Source organism: Melopsittacus undulatus, chromosome 6, assembly GCF_012275295.1.
Source record: "Melopsittacus undulatus isolate bMelUnd1 chromosome 6, bMelUnd1.mat.Z, whole genome shotgun sequence".
Taxonomy (NCBI): domain Eukaryota; kingdom Metazoa; phylum Chordata; class Aves; order Psittaciformes; family Psittaculidae; genus Melopsittacus; species Melopsittacus undulatus.
Window position 1 is genome coordinate 62,715,607 of NC_047532.1, and position 12,953 is coordinate 62,728,559.

At 36.7% G+C, this 12,953-nt stretch overlaps 1 protein-coding gene across 4 annotated transcripts in view; it reads left to right on the forward strand.

The window, feature by feature from the left end:
* KCNT2 (potassium sodium-activated channel subfamily T member 2) overlaps positions 1-6,822 on the forward strand; it is a 131,248-nt gene extending 124,426 nt beyond the window's left edge. For 2 of the 4 annotated variants that reach the window (XM_034063972.1, XM_013130603.1), the window contains 6 exons: positions 15-98; positions 1,433-1,561; positions 2,977-2,997; positions 3,553-3,853; positions 4,133-4,217; positions 6,711-6,822. In XM_034063972.1, coding sequence (XP_033919863.1) covers positions 15-98; positions 1,433-1,561; positions 2,977-2,997; positions 3,553-3,853; positions 4,133-4,217; positions 6,711-6,822 — 732 coding nt within the window. The remainder of the gene's footprint in view (positions 1-14; positions 99-1,432; positions 1,562-2,976; positions 2,998-3,552; positions 3,854-4,132; positions 4,218-6,710) is intronic. The other 2 variants (XM_005140966.2, XM_013130602.2) reach the window with 1 other exon arrangement.
* The last annotated feature ends 6,131 nt before the right edge of the window (positions 6,823-12,953 follow it).

The window sequence follows — 12,953 nt, forward strand, 5'->3', positions numbered from 1 at the left end:
TGAAACTCTTGCAGTCATTTGTGAAAGGCTATATGATTTCCATCACAAGACTACTTCTGGGACTTGATACCACACCAGGATCTGGGTTTCTTTGTTCAGTAAGTTGTTAAAAAAAAATTACTACAGAGTACCAGAAAAGATTATGTACTGTCTGTAAAATACCTGGGGATTTGTGTACAGCACTTGCTCTTCTGAAAGTCCAAGAAAGGCCATCTATTTCCTTTTTCACCAGGGAAGAAGACACAAAAATAGCCACTTCCATAGCAAAAAATAGCCCTACACCCAAGAAAATGCAATATATTCTATCAGGCTCAAAGGAAAATGGGATAGACAGCAAAGCACAGGAAAAGTTCATTTTTTAATAACAGAGCAATAGCAGTTCAGCTAACAACTTTAAAAATTAAGTATATAAAAAACAGGAAGCATTACCTATCTTGTACACTTACATACAATGTTATTTCATGATACCCATTTCCGTCACAGACAACAAAGGGCAGAACTGGAATTTACATAAAAAGAATATATACTAAATGGCTTTAATGTCAAAGTTCGAAAGTCATTATTGTGGTTTAAACTGTTATTAGGTATATCAACGCAGAGTTTATATCTATTTTTCTATACATATATAGACACAAACCATAAGAATTCATTTTTACTAAAAATAAACCCCACATTTCTGGTTTTGCCCACACCCATCTCACCCCAGATGACAAACAGATCAACAGAAGTTATTTATCCACTGCTTTCTGGGGAACTACAAAGAATTACATGATGCTGTTCTCTAAAAAGAAGGTATCAATGATGGTTTAAGAAAGTTGTTTAAATAAAAGCTAATGATAGATATGTGAGTCAATCTTTAAGCTTTGCTACAGTGAATGCAAGATGACTGAATCTCTGAAAAGGGGCTCACATACCTTGAAATAAAGCTATGTAACAGTAATTAAACACTGAAGATTGATTTTAGACTTTTATATGCCATTTATGCTTAGTGTATTAATTTTCCCTCATACCCTTTTCCCCAGATATTAAGCCTGCAGTCTACTGAACCTGACTGCATTCAAAACACTTAAGTGGTCTTCAGTCTGTCCATCACCAGGTTCTTACTGCTGCCAATATTTAGCTCATTTTGTCAGAGTTTAGTCAGACATGAACACTGAATGAAGTTTGCCATACAAGTTTTTAAGTAATTTTAAAAGAACAGAAGTAATTTCATACGACTGAACCATTTGCACTGTAATGTCTCACAGACAGGGAGAAAACAAAAGAAACAGTGTCTACAGACTCAACAGAAGCTCCAGGTTTGTTGTGGAGCAAAGGTGCAATACAATCATTATCAGCTAGTGTTTAGTTGTGATTTTTTTTTTTCCAAGAGCAGTATACAGAGTAAGTGACAAACCCTCAAAAGTCCTCCTTCCTATCATTATTTGTTCAGATGAAGATCACAGAAGAGGATCTATGGATTAGGACATATGCCAGACTGTATCAGAAACTCTGTTCTTCTACAGGAGACATTCCGATTGGAGTCTATAGGACAGAATCCCAAAAGCTTACAACATCCAAGGTATGTCAGTTTACTATACTTTTCTTTGGATTTGATTACAGAGTATACAACATTCTTTGGTACTCATAAGAATGGGAACCATTTACTTAAAGAATATTGTAAATATCATATCTGCAAATGCACAGAATTCTGATAACCCACCAAAGGTCTCCTGCTGCTGACATGTGTATACATGAATTCAGGGCTCACATTTAGCCCCAGACTTCATGAATACCCAGAGCCAATCTAGAGTCTACATACTGGCTTTCATTCCTGTGCTCACCTACAAAGAACTGACTGATTGGAAACAAGGGGTAGCTCAGGTGCAGATAGGACAGGCTAGGATAGTTCTAGTTTGAACCTGCATGCAGTGACTAACAGCAGTATCCACAGCAAGCTGTATGACCAGGTCCTCTATTAGGTTTAACTATCAGCACTTATCTCAAAACAGCTGGCATTTCAGTGTTCATGTGAATTTCTAGTTAGAAATGAGCAACAAGAAAATTAATGTTATTAAATGTATTGCGGGATTTCTCTAAATTTAGCTGCCAAACAGTGGTAATTTTTTGTATATATGTATTTAAGCATCTGCCATCTAAATGTATACGTTTCTCCCTATATATAATGACAAAACTACTTTTTACTATTTGGCATACTTTGTGCAGTTTTTATTTCTGTTGTGTATAAATCATTTTTTTACTTGATGATTAGTACTGCCATCTCATGAAACCATTCTCAAACACAGATCTAAAATGCAACTGTGAACAACAACTCTTCTTTCTTCTGCAATGCTCAGATATAGTTTACTGGTTTCCAACATAGACAATTTGCATTTTCTCTTCCATATTTCAGAAAAACATTAAGCCATGTAATGCCTAACAGCAAGATTTCTCTTGAAGGAAACCTTCTGAAGTTAAAGGATTTTTTGACTGATTTCTCTAAAAAAAATTATTAGCATGGATGAGCACTTAGCGTTTTGATATATTGAGCCAAAAACAACTTTAAAACATTGTTGGATTAGATCTTTAAAATGGAGGTTAGAGAAATGTAAATTGCCATATTTCTCAGCAGTTATGAACTTACAACCATAATTTAAAGGTTTCTAATTCAGAGAACCTCCAGTACAGGTATCAATTTGAGTTTGAAGAGACATATAAAACTTAGTTTGTATTGCTGACACCTGGAAGTTATCAGTTAATTGTTAACTCTGGTCACAAGAACAAGATTTGCCAATATTAATATTTCTACATATACGATTTCCTCTTTGACACTCCCTTTTTATACTGCGCAAATGAGAAGCCCTCACTTCACTCTGATAAATTACTACCTGCATAGCTAGTTTATTGTGGTTGCTGTTAAACAGTCCATGTTTGTTTCTTTAGATTCACTTCTATTTAAATTGTCTTCTCTTTTCTTTTCCCCCCTTTCTTTGTCAGTCACAAGAAATGGCTTCACAAGTAAGTATTTTCTTATTGTCTGCCTGTTTCTGGGTGTTGTGGTTTAACCCCAGTAGGCAGTAAGCACAACACAGCTGCTTACTCATTCTACCAACAGTAGGGTAAGGGAGAGAATAGGACTTTAAAAGTGAGACAACTCAGTGGTTGAAATAAAAGACAATTGAACCTGTAGAGCTAAAGCTGCATGTGCAAGCAAAGCAAAGTAAGGACTTGGAAGAAAGCACAGAATTAATTCAGAACATACTCCTTGATTCAGGAAAGGAAATATGAGAAGGCTAAAGTTGGTCTAGAATCAAAGCAGAATCAGGCACTAAATAACAAGTATCTGCTTTTGCACTTGAGAAGTGTGTTTATGTCTTCAGTGGGCTTTGTACATAAGTCAAAGTCTAGGGAAGGGTGCCCAATTCAGGAACACTTTCTAAGTGCAAACAGCTGAATCTCCTCAGCTCCATTGAAACCGAAACACATGTTTAACTGCACTGTTGAAAAAAAGAAGTGAACCTCTTGATCTGTTTCTATTTTTTAAAGCCCTTAATCTCTCCTTTCATTCTCAAGTCTCAAATCTCTATCAGTGTGGAAGAATGGGAAGACACTAAAGACACCAAAGAACAAATTAGTTATCGTAATAACCATCGTAACTCCACATCCAGTGATCAGTCTGATCACCCTTTGTTACGACGAAAAAGCATGCAGTGGGCCCGGCGACTAAGCAGAAGAGTACCAAGACACTCTGGTAAAACAGCTGAGAAGATAAACCAGCAGCGAATGAACCTTTACAGGAGATCAGAAAGACAGGAGCTCGCTGAACTAGTGAAAAACAGGATGAAGCATCTAGGCCTTTCCCCAGCAGGATATGGTATGGTTACTATAATACTTTAAATTAATAATAAGAATAAAAAAAAAAGTGTTATGCAAGATCAGAAGATTTTTAAGAACTGAGTATGCCATAAACAAAAATAGAAATGTTTATCATAATGGTTTTATTGGTTGGGCTTGGGGTTGACAGGAAGTTTTGCCTTGTTTTTTTTCCCCCAAGAGCAACTTGAAGTATTTTAAACCAGTTCTATTTTCAGACAGAAAACTCTGAAAAGTTTGTTTTTAAATATAACTAATTTGGTATTTTTTTTGCCTCTAGATGAAATGAATGATCATGAGAATACCCTCTCTTACATCCTGATCAATCCTTCTCCAGATACGAGATTAGAGCTGAATGATATAGTGTAAGTTAAAGCACAACAAAAGTCACAAGACCTGCAGCATTTGTCATTTGCACTTCCTGTCTGAATTCATTTCATTATATTTCTGCTGGAAAAGAAGCCCAAACTTTCCTATACACTTGCAAAAAAAAAAAAAGAAATTAATACTTGTCTATTTAAATGGACATGTTGTTATACACATGTGTATATTTAAAATAAATACATATTTAATACATATATTGGTAATGCTCTTACCTATGTATTCTCTCATCCTCATCTTACTCTGTGTATTTAGAAAAATAATCAAATTTGACAGTCGACATTTGACTCAGCAGAGCGTGATGTTCTTTGTCTGTATCAGAGTTTAGTACTTGAAAATGGAACTTGCAGTAGTACTTCTTGTTCTCTTTCATTGCAGAATTAGTACAATACATCAGAACTCTCCTGTTTTAAAAGCAAAAAAAACCCACCACAAAACAAAGCCAAAATCAAACACAACAGAAGTCCAAAAATGCACTACAAGTTCTTTGTTCCTTTGACATGTTTTGTTTGGTTTTTTTCTTTTTTTTCCTGGAGGTTACCATATTTGTTCTACTGTTGGTGTGGTTGATGCCCTATAAAAACATCAAGTTCAGAGCTGCAGTTTCAGTTCCAAGATTTGCAATTAGGAGCTCCAGATTTCAGCTCTCTGCAGTAACACACAAAGATCACACAGAGGAATTGCTTATGCAGTACCACCCTAGTCATACCTAAGGGAGAAAGATGACCACTAAGATTTTGGAGCTGTGACATCAGGCCAATTTTAAACCTTCAACACACTAGCAGTTTATCATATGTTTAGGCTTTTTACAACTTTGTCAATGTTTATCACTACACAAATCTTGTTAATTTTTAGTCATTTTACTTAAGGGAAACCTGAATTTTCCCTCCAAATCTAAGAAAACCTATTCCTAAAAAAAACAAACCCAAACCCCAAAAATCAAGCAAGATAAGTATGTGTTTAAATGTGCTTCATTTGTATTTAATGAACAGAATAGGGCAGACTCTTTCACTGCTCATCAGTTTCATTGCCTGGATCAGCAAAAAAAATATAGATTGTTCTAGAGTAAACATAAACATCAGATTGAATAGAGTTTTTTAATCTCCTATTTACATACACAATTTTCTTGCACAAATAAGTTCAGGCTATGTGTAGCAACAAATTCTGTAAGATAGAGAAAACACTGCTATGCTATTTTAGCCCTGACAGAAGGAAGAACATCAATAAAGTAATAGCAGCTGGTGGTGTTTCAAATCCTGGGGATCAGGCTGTTCTCCTGAGTGTCCACCATAAAGGTAATGTGCCACAGACTCAGAAGCCCATGCTTTGAGGAGCCAGAAGCAGTCTGTTACTAGGTGAGCTGAAAACGTACAGCAGGTCTGGGGGACGTATGGCAGTGATTGCTCACACTTACAGAAAATGTTAGTTCAGTTAATCAAGATTTTCTATTTCACATTTTATTGAAGAATTTTTTTGGGCTTTTTATTAAGTCTGGGGCAAAACATACTCATTATACAGAACAGTAGAAGTTCACAGCCTGTAGAACCAGAAACTTTCTTCAGAGCTGCTGCGAAGTCACACAGAAAATCTTTAGAAGCACCACATTGCATGCATGCAGCCTCTATTTGGAGAGTATTTCAAGCATTTTCATTTGGCTGATGAGGAGATGGACAGAAATGTGGCATGAAGATATGAGAGAAAGGATTCTTTTATACTTGATTTTCCTGCAATTTCATTTTATGGGGGGAAAGTTACAAGATATGCAGGATATTACAAGGATTAATAAAATTCTGGGATTAATCCACAAATCTACTACAGTGCTAGCACCTAAAGCCATCTCAGATCAGACAGTTTATCACTTGAGATAGCTGACAAAACAGTGCAAAATTTACACTTGTAAAAGTTAATGGGAAGCTCTTAAATCCTTTACCCAAGAAAAAGTTCTTTTAAATATCTCAAACTTAAATTCAAATTAATGAGTCTTTTTCCTCGAGTATTCAGATCTACTAGAAAGTCTTATTCTGAAGAGTCTGTCTACAGACTGTCAGCTTTTACAAAGATTATCAACATCAGGCTCATTATTTGTTGGGCAGAGTGACAAGAACTATCCATTGTTTTCTCACAAAATTATTTGAGAAATAGCTCTGTGGACTGCTTGTGCCTTCTTGAAGGAGTAAAGAAAATGCATAAAGAAATACAGAATTACTGGCAAAGGAGCTGTCAGTCAAAATTAAGATTTAGCTGTGCCTAGTACATACAGATGATGTCTAGGCAAACAAAACATGAAAAGCTCTATTATTAGCATCTAAAGCAAGTGGAGTTACCCAAGTGCCCAAGCTACCCAACAAGAACTAGACTAAGCACCTTCAAAGTAAGCCTTTATGTCTTCAGATCTTTTCACCTTTACAACTGTATGCACTTATTTTATTCTTGCTCACATCAATTCTTTTTAATAAAATTGTAATTTCTTTCTATAGATACCTGATCCGACCTGACCCATTGGCTTATGTTCCAAATACTGCACCCAGCCGAAAAGACAGCTTCTGCAACACTATGGGACAAGACCCCAGGGAGGATACACAACTTTGATATGTGATTCATTGTCATGGTTTAAAACCCAACCACAGTCTCTCTCACACCCCCACCCCCTCCCCCCCGCTCCCAAAGGGGTGGGGAGCAGAATCGAAGGAATGTAACTCCCACGGGTTGAGATAAGAGCAGTCCAGTAACTAAGGTATAACACAAATCACTACTGCTACCACCAATAAAAATAATGATAGAGGAAATAAACAAGGGGAGAGAATACGATACCACCCGCCGAAACGAGCCCAACCTGGAAGAGCGCAAGTCAGAGCCCTTCTGGTGGACTCCCAGTTACCTTCCTGGGCATGACATGCTGTGGTATGGAATACCTCTTTGGCTAGTTTGGATCAGGTGTCCTGTCTCTGCTTCCTCCTGGCCTCCCCTCCTCCCTGGCAGAGCATGAGACTCACAAAGTCCTTGATCAGAGTAAACATTTGAGCAGTAACTACAAACATAAGTGCTGTCAGCACCGTTCCCAGGCCAAAAGTCAAAACACAGCACTGCACCAGCTACCAAGAAGGAGAAAAAATGACTGCTACTGTTGAACCCAGGACACTCATCATAAAATTAAGAGATTATTTTATACACATGCTGTTTCCACTCACCATTTTGAAAACTGAGTGATACATTTTATTCAGATTTTGGAAACAAAATAACAGTGTGTAAGTGACCAAATTTAGAAACATGTGGTCTAGAAACTCTGATTTAAATGACTGTCAGGCTTGTTGCCTATTCAATATGGTAGTTGAACTTCGTCAGCTGAACAGAATTATGACACCTACTGCTATTTAACAAATATGAACAAAGAATTTGAGAAGTGACAGATTCCATCATGTGTTTTGCTTAGATGCATCTAAGCATATTTATCAGGGTGACAGCATGTCAGTGACTAAGCTTCTGACCTACGTCAGTAAAGATTATCTGTTGTCCATCGAGCATACATATTTTGTAGCAGAAACTATGTTAATACTAAAGCTGCCAATGAGGCTTTGTGTGTCAAGAATCCAGACTTTGAAATCAAATTTTCAGCCTCAGCTGTCACACATTTATATCAGAACAGGCTAGTTTCAGTCCCATTTTAACTTCCAGGACTTCAGTGTTAGTTCTCTGGGTTTACACAGACCAGACTGAATAACAGAGCCTAGTCATACCCTAGAGGTTAATATCTAAGGCATACCCGCTAGAAGATTAGCTCAGGAACCCACCTGGAGAAATGTCCCTACCATCTCACACAGGCAGTTCCCCACATTTTTAACAATTGGGAAGGCACTATCTGTGTGAAGGGGCAAACAAAGGTAACAGTGGTAACTCAGGTGAAATAGAATCCTTTTAACCTTAGTGAATTTGTCAGTAGAAACCCAAACAGATTATAATACAAAAGTGAAAGCATCCCTGTAAGGAATGGTTTGTGGTGCAAGTCCTTCCCATTTCCATGAACATGCTAGAACTGCAACTGTCCAAATTATGACCAGTTATTCAGATTACCCAAATGTGATAGCTAATGGCATATGAAATATTTATCACATTGAAAATCAAAGAAAATCATAACCCATTTCATAAAAAGAATGCAATACCACATTATGTCAAAAGGCACCATGGATCTGAAGACTCCACATTTTGGCATTACGGAGATAAGAAAGCATCTGCTACTGTATGAAACTTTCAGAGCTGCTACAGAATCTCCAGTCTACACATACAAGAATGACACAATTGATCAAGCTTTCTACAGAAATTAGACTGTACATGATTGTCCAAAATCACATTCTTGCTTTGCTGTCTGCCACAAAAGGAGGAAGGGCATGCTTAAGGTAAAAAACCCTGTTGTTAGGATTATAGAACTGGTATAAGAAATTTGGCAGATACAATGGAAAAATTGATTATTTGAATTACCTTGATGTCCTACATGTACGAAGATTCAGTAAAAAATGTTTATAACCTCTTTTATATTATTTGGTAGAACAACTACAATTTGTTTCTGAAAAATAAAATACCGAGTTGCTCAGTGAACAACTCCCAGGTGTGCATGCACATGTCAACATTGTAAGGATGTTGAAATTTAGTAACATTCATATGAGGAGCATATGAGACAGCAAGTCTGCTATTATTCCCTCCCTTCCTTCTAATTCTTCAAAAAGTTAACTAATCTGTCCCATATTGAGTCAGAAATCCTAAAGCCATTATTATAAAAATAAAACCAAATGCAGAGGTCTCAGAGTGGACTGAAGCCATCAGATCAAGAATACCAGTTTTAAAACAATAACTGGGAAAGTAGGGTTTCTCAGCAATATTTTTTGTATTGATATATTAAATAGCATCATGGTTCATAAGGGTTTTAGCAATTCTGCATGAAATGCATCATTTTTTTCAGTGTTTTCGCCACACACACTAGTCATTTATCAAATTGTTCACAGGTAAAGACAAAGTATTTCAAATGTTTCCTCTGGTTACTCGTTGATAAACTGACAACTGAAGCAGCTGTGCAGACTGAAGTCTACAGTTTCTTAAAAACCAGTGGCTGGTACAGAATCTTGTCCAAGGCCTCTCATAGGAGTTCACCAAAGAAAGACCACATGTTCAGTGTGAATAACTTTCTATTTTGAATACCTTCAGTGATAAGACTGCATTCCCGTTGAATGTTTTCAAAATTATTCAAATACCTTAAAAAGATTACTGCAAAATATTAGGAGGATCCTTTGTGCCATACTTAAAACCTTTCTAACAGAGTCTCAAGCAAGCAGACAGGATAACAAAACACTCCTATCCTGCAACTGGCAGGCAAGTTAGAGACTCTGCTTTCAGTGTGATTCACACACTTCACAAGCCTTCCCTGTCCACTGCCTATCATACCCACTACAGGTTTAAAGTCTCTCTGCCAGAAGGATATATAGCTAGGACTTGATGCCCTGCATTTACCAGCCTACAAAGCAGTAGAAACAAGCAGCCGGTTCCCATCCAACTCAGCAGAATTGCTAGAGTTGAATAATAGCATCTAATGTGACCTGGTATTTCTCCAGGCTTAATAAATTTCTAATTACTCATTAGCCCCAGAAGGTTTGCTAAAGCAAACACAGAGACAGCTAAAGACACATGCAGTCTCCAAAATGAATGAAAGGCAATCTTTCTTAACAAAATACATGGTTCTACAATATCTGCTGAAGACAAGGTAATAAAAACTAATGAGCTTCTTATGAAGCAAAAGTTCTAATAACCCATGAATAATATACTGCAAAGTTCTGTTACTCAAAATATACTGCCTTTCATATTGAAAGCAGAACAGCTTTGCTTCCTCTGGAGTATCTTCACAGACAGACCCCATTCTAGTGGGATTAAGACCTTTCAAACCAGAAGAATCTCTGCATCACCACTGAATGAGACAGTACACACATTTTCTCCTGACTCATTTCTATTAAGAACTCAAACATGCCCATCTTCCCCAACACTACCTTAACAGATGCCAAGCAACTTGGTACCAAAGTCACAATCCCAATGAAGAAAGTGATAGCAGATAATAATTATTTCATTCTCACAAGAGAATTCTACAGCAAAGTGAGATCTACCTATGAAAACTTGTAATCTAGTCTTCAATAAAAAGTCAAAGTGTTTCAGTGGGATGCAGTGTGTTTCCTTAACTTTCACTCCAATTCCAGAACATGCAGTAATTCACATAAGAAGTAAAAATAAAATCGAGTTTTGTAAAACCTGCAGTAGGAGGAGTTAGTCAAGTTTTTATCACATTTCCACTTAGAAATTAAAATAACAGTTATTTCCCAGCGTACACATTTCCCCTCCCACAAACAACTTGCTGCTACGACTACTCTTTAACAACTTTAAAGTATACAAATATATACTGATATATTATTGAATATTTCTTACAGATCTTTGTTTACTAGTGCACCAATAAAACACTAAAGAAAAAACAGATCTCAGGCTTCAGCAGTGGAGGAGAACTGAAATGACATCAAGTGCAACAGAGGTAATGCACAATTCTGTAGGTTCTAGGCAGCCAGGGCTGACAGCAACCATTCTGTAATTTTGGAGCACTGATGCATGAGGTTTTGCTGTATTGAATTACAGTTGATATCTGAAGGAAATTAGTCACTGCAACCTGGAAATGAATTAATAAAAACAACCAGCACTGTAGTGACAGCAAGTTGTACAAGGGTATAAATTCTTCATCTATGTCACTACCTTGAAAAAGTATTTTCTATAAAATAAAGCAGCCTGCATAAAATATTGTTGCATATTCTTGATATTATGTTAGAAAAAGCTTACCCCACTTTGAAACAGATATTAATTGAATAAATGGTCTAAAGAACTGCACTACTAATTTTCAGCCACAGGTCCTTTTGCTTGTTACAGAGACAGGAAAAGAGTTATTAATTCATATTAAATTATGAGAGATTACCAAGTCTTTGCTTATCTTCTGAAATTAATGTAAAATATCAAATGCTATATACTTAATTACTGCCTATACTGTTAATGCAAGAATTATGTCAGTAATGGTAATTCAACACAAGCATAGATTCCCACCGTCTCTCAAGAAGTTTAAAAAGGCAAATACTTCTGCTTCATAAAGTTAAAATCTAGCATTTGAACTTTCTAAAGGTTTATTTCTTCTAAAAAATCCAGACTGCATACTGTTACAAAAATTTGCAAATGGCCCATGCCAACCAAGGAGAGAGACTGGGATGCAAATGCTTATTCATGCTTATTCAACTGGGGCACCCTAAATGTGGTTTTACGCAGGTCTTTTATACCTTTAATGCATTCCAGTGCAATCTGATTTAACTAATCACTAACACCCACACTACCAATTGCTAATCATTTCAAGACTTCTCTAGATCATTTCCCATTTCTTCTTTTATGCTTTTACCACTACAGGCTGGCTGATGAGCAATAGGTAACCGGTTTCTTTGGCATAGCTTTTGTACAGCTCTTAAGAATACAGTATTTGTTCCCACTACAAGCTATAAGCCCTCACTGCTTCCATAGCTGTCCAGTGGTGTGGCAGACTCCAAACACAGAGAATTGGTGTTTTTATAGTGTTACATTTGGGCAGATGGCAAATCTTCATTTGTGTCACTGGCTCTTTGGATGGAGGAGTATAAGTTCTTTCACCTCTCTACACTCCCTGTAGTACACAGTAGAGACAATAATAACTGCCCTTCTGAACTTCATTGACATTTATAAAGAACAAACTATGGTCAACAGATAATTAACAATACTACATTTAATCACATCCTTCTAATTCTAGCTCTTCTCATAAGACCATTCTTTACAAAAAGTCACCTCAAACAGCTTTTTTTTTCCTTTTTTCCAAAAAGGCAATAGTTTAAAGGCATTACATTTATAATTTCAGTAGTGTAAGAGTTCTACAATAAGATACCATGCAACCAAGATTTCATTACTTTTATTAAAATCTGAAAGGAAAAGTACACTATGAGTTATTTAAACTAAATGAAACTTGTTGAGATAATTAATTTAGTACATGTTGTGAGGCAGTATATTCTGGCTTTAACTGCGTTTGCTGCTTACTAAGTATAGCAATTCACTAAGTCCAGTAATACATTTTCCCAGGCACTAAACACAAGAACTGTGGGAGTGTTACAACATTTTCATTACTCAGAGATACTTTTTTTTTACTTATTTTTTGATAAAAAGTTGAAGTTAGGTTATTATATTAAAAAACAAATGAATAGTGAAAATACTGAAAGGCTCAGGGGACTTCTCATATACTTCTAAGTCAACTCTTGTCAGCAGTACCTAGGAACAGAATCATAGAATAGTTAGGATTGGAAAGGACCTTAAGATCATCTAGTTCCAACCCCCCTGCCATGGGCAGGGACACCTCACATTAAACCATATCATACAAGGCTTCATCCAACCTGGTCTTGAACACTGCCAGGGATGGAGCATTCACTACCTCCCTGGGAAACCCATTCCAGTACCTCACCACGCTCACAGGAAAGAATTTCTTCCTTATATCAAGTCTAAACCTCTGCTGTTTAAGTTTCAACCTGTTACCCCTTGTTCTATCACTACAGTCCCTAATGAATAGTCCCTCACCAGCATCCCTGTAGGCCCTCTTCAGATACTGGAAGGCTGCTAAGAGGTCTCCATGTAGCCTTCTCTTCTTC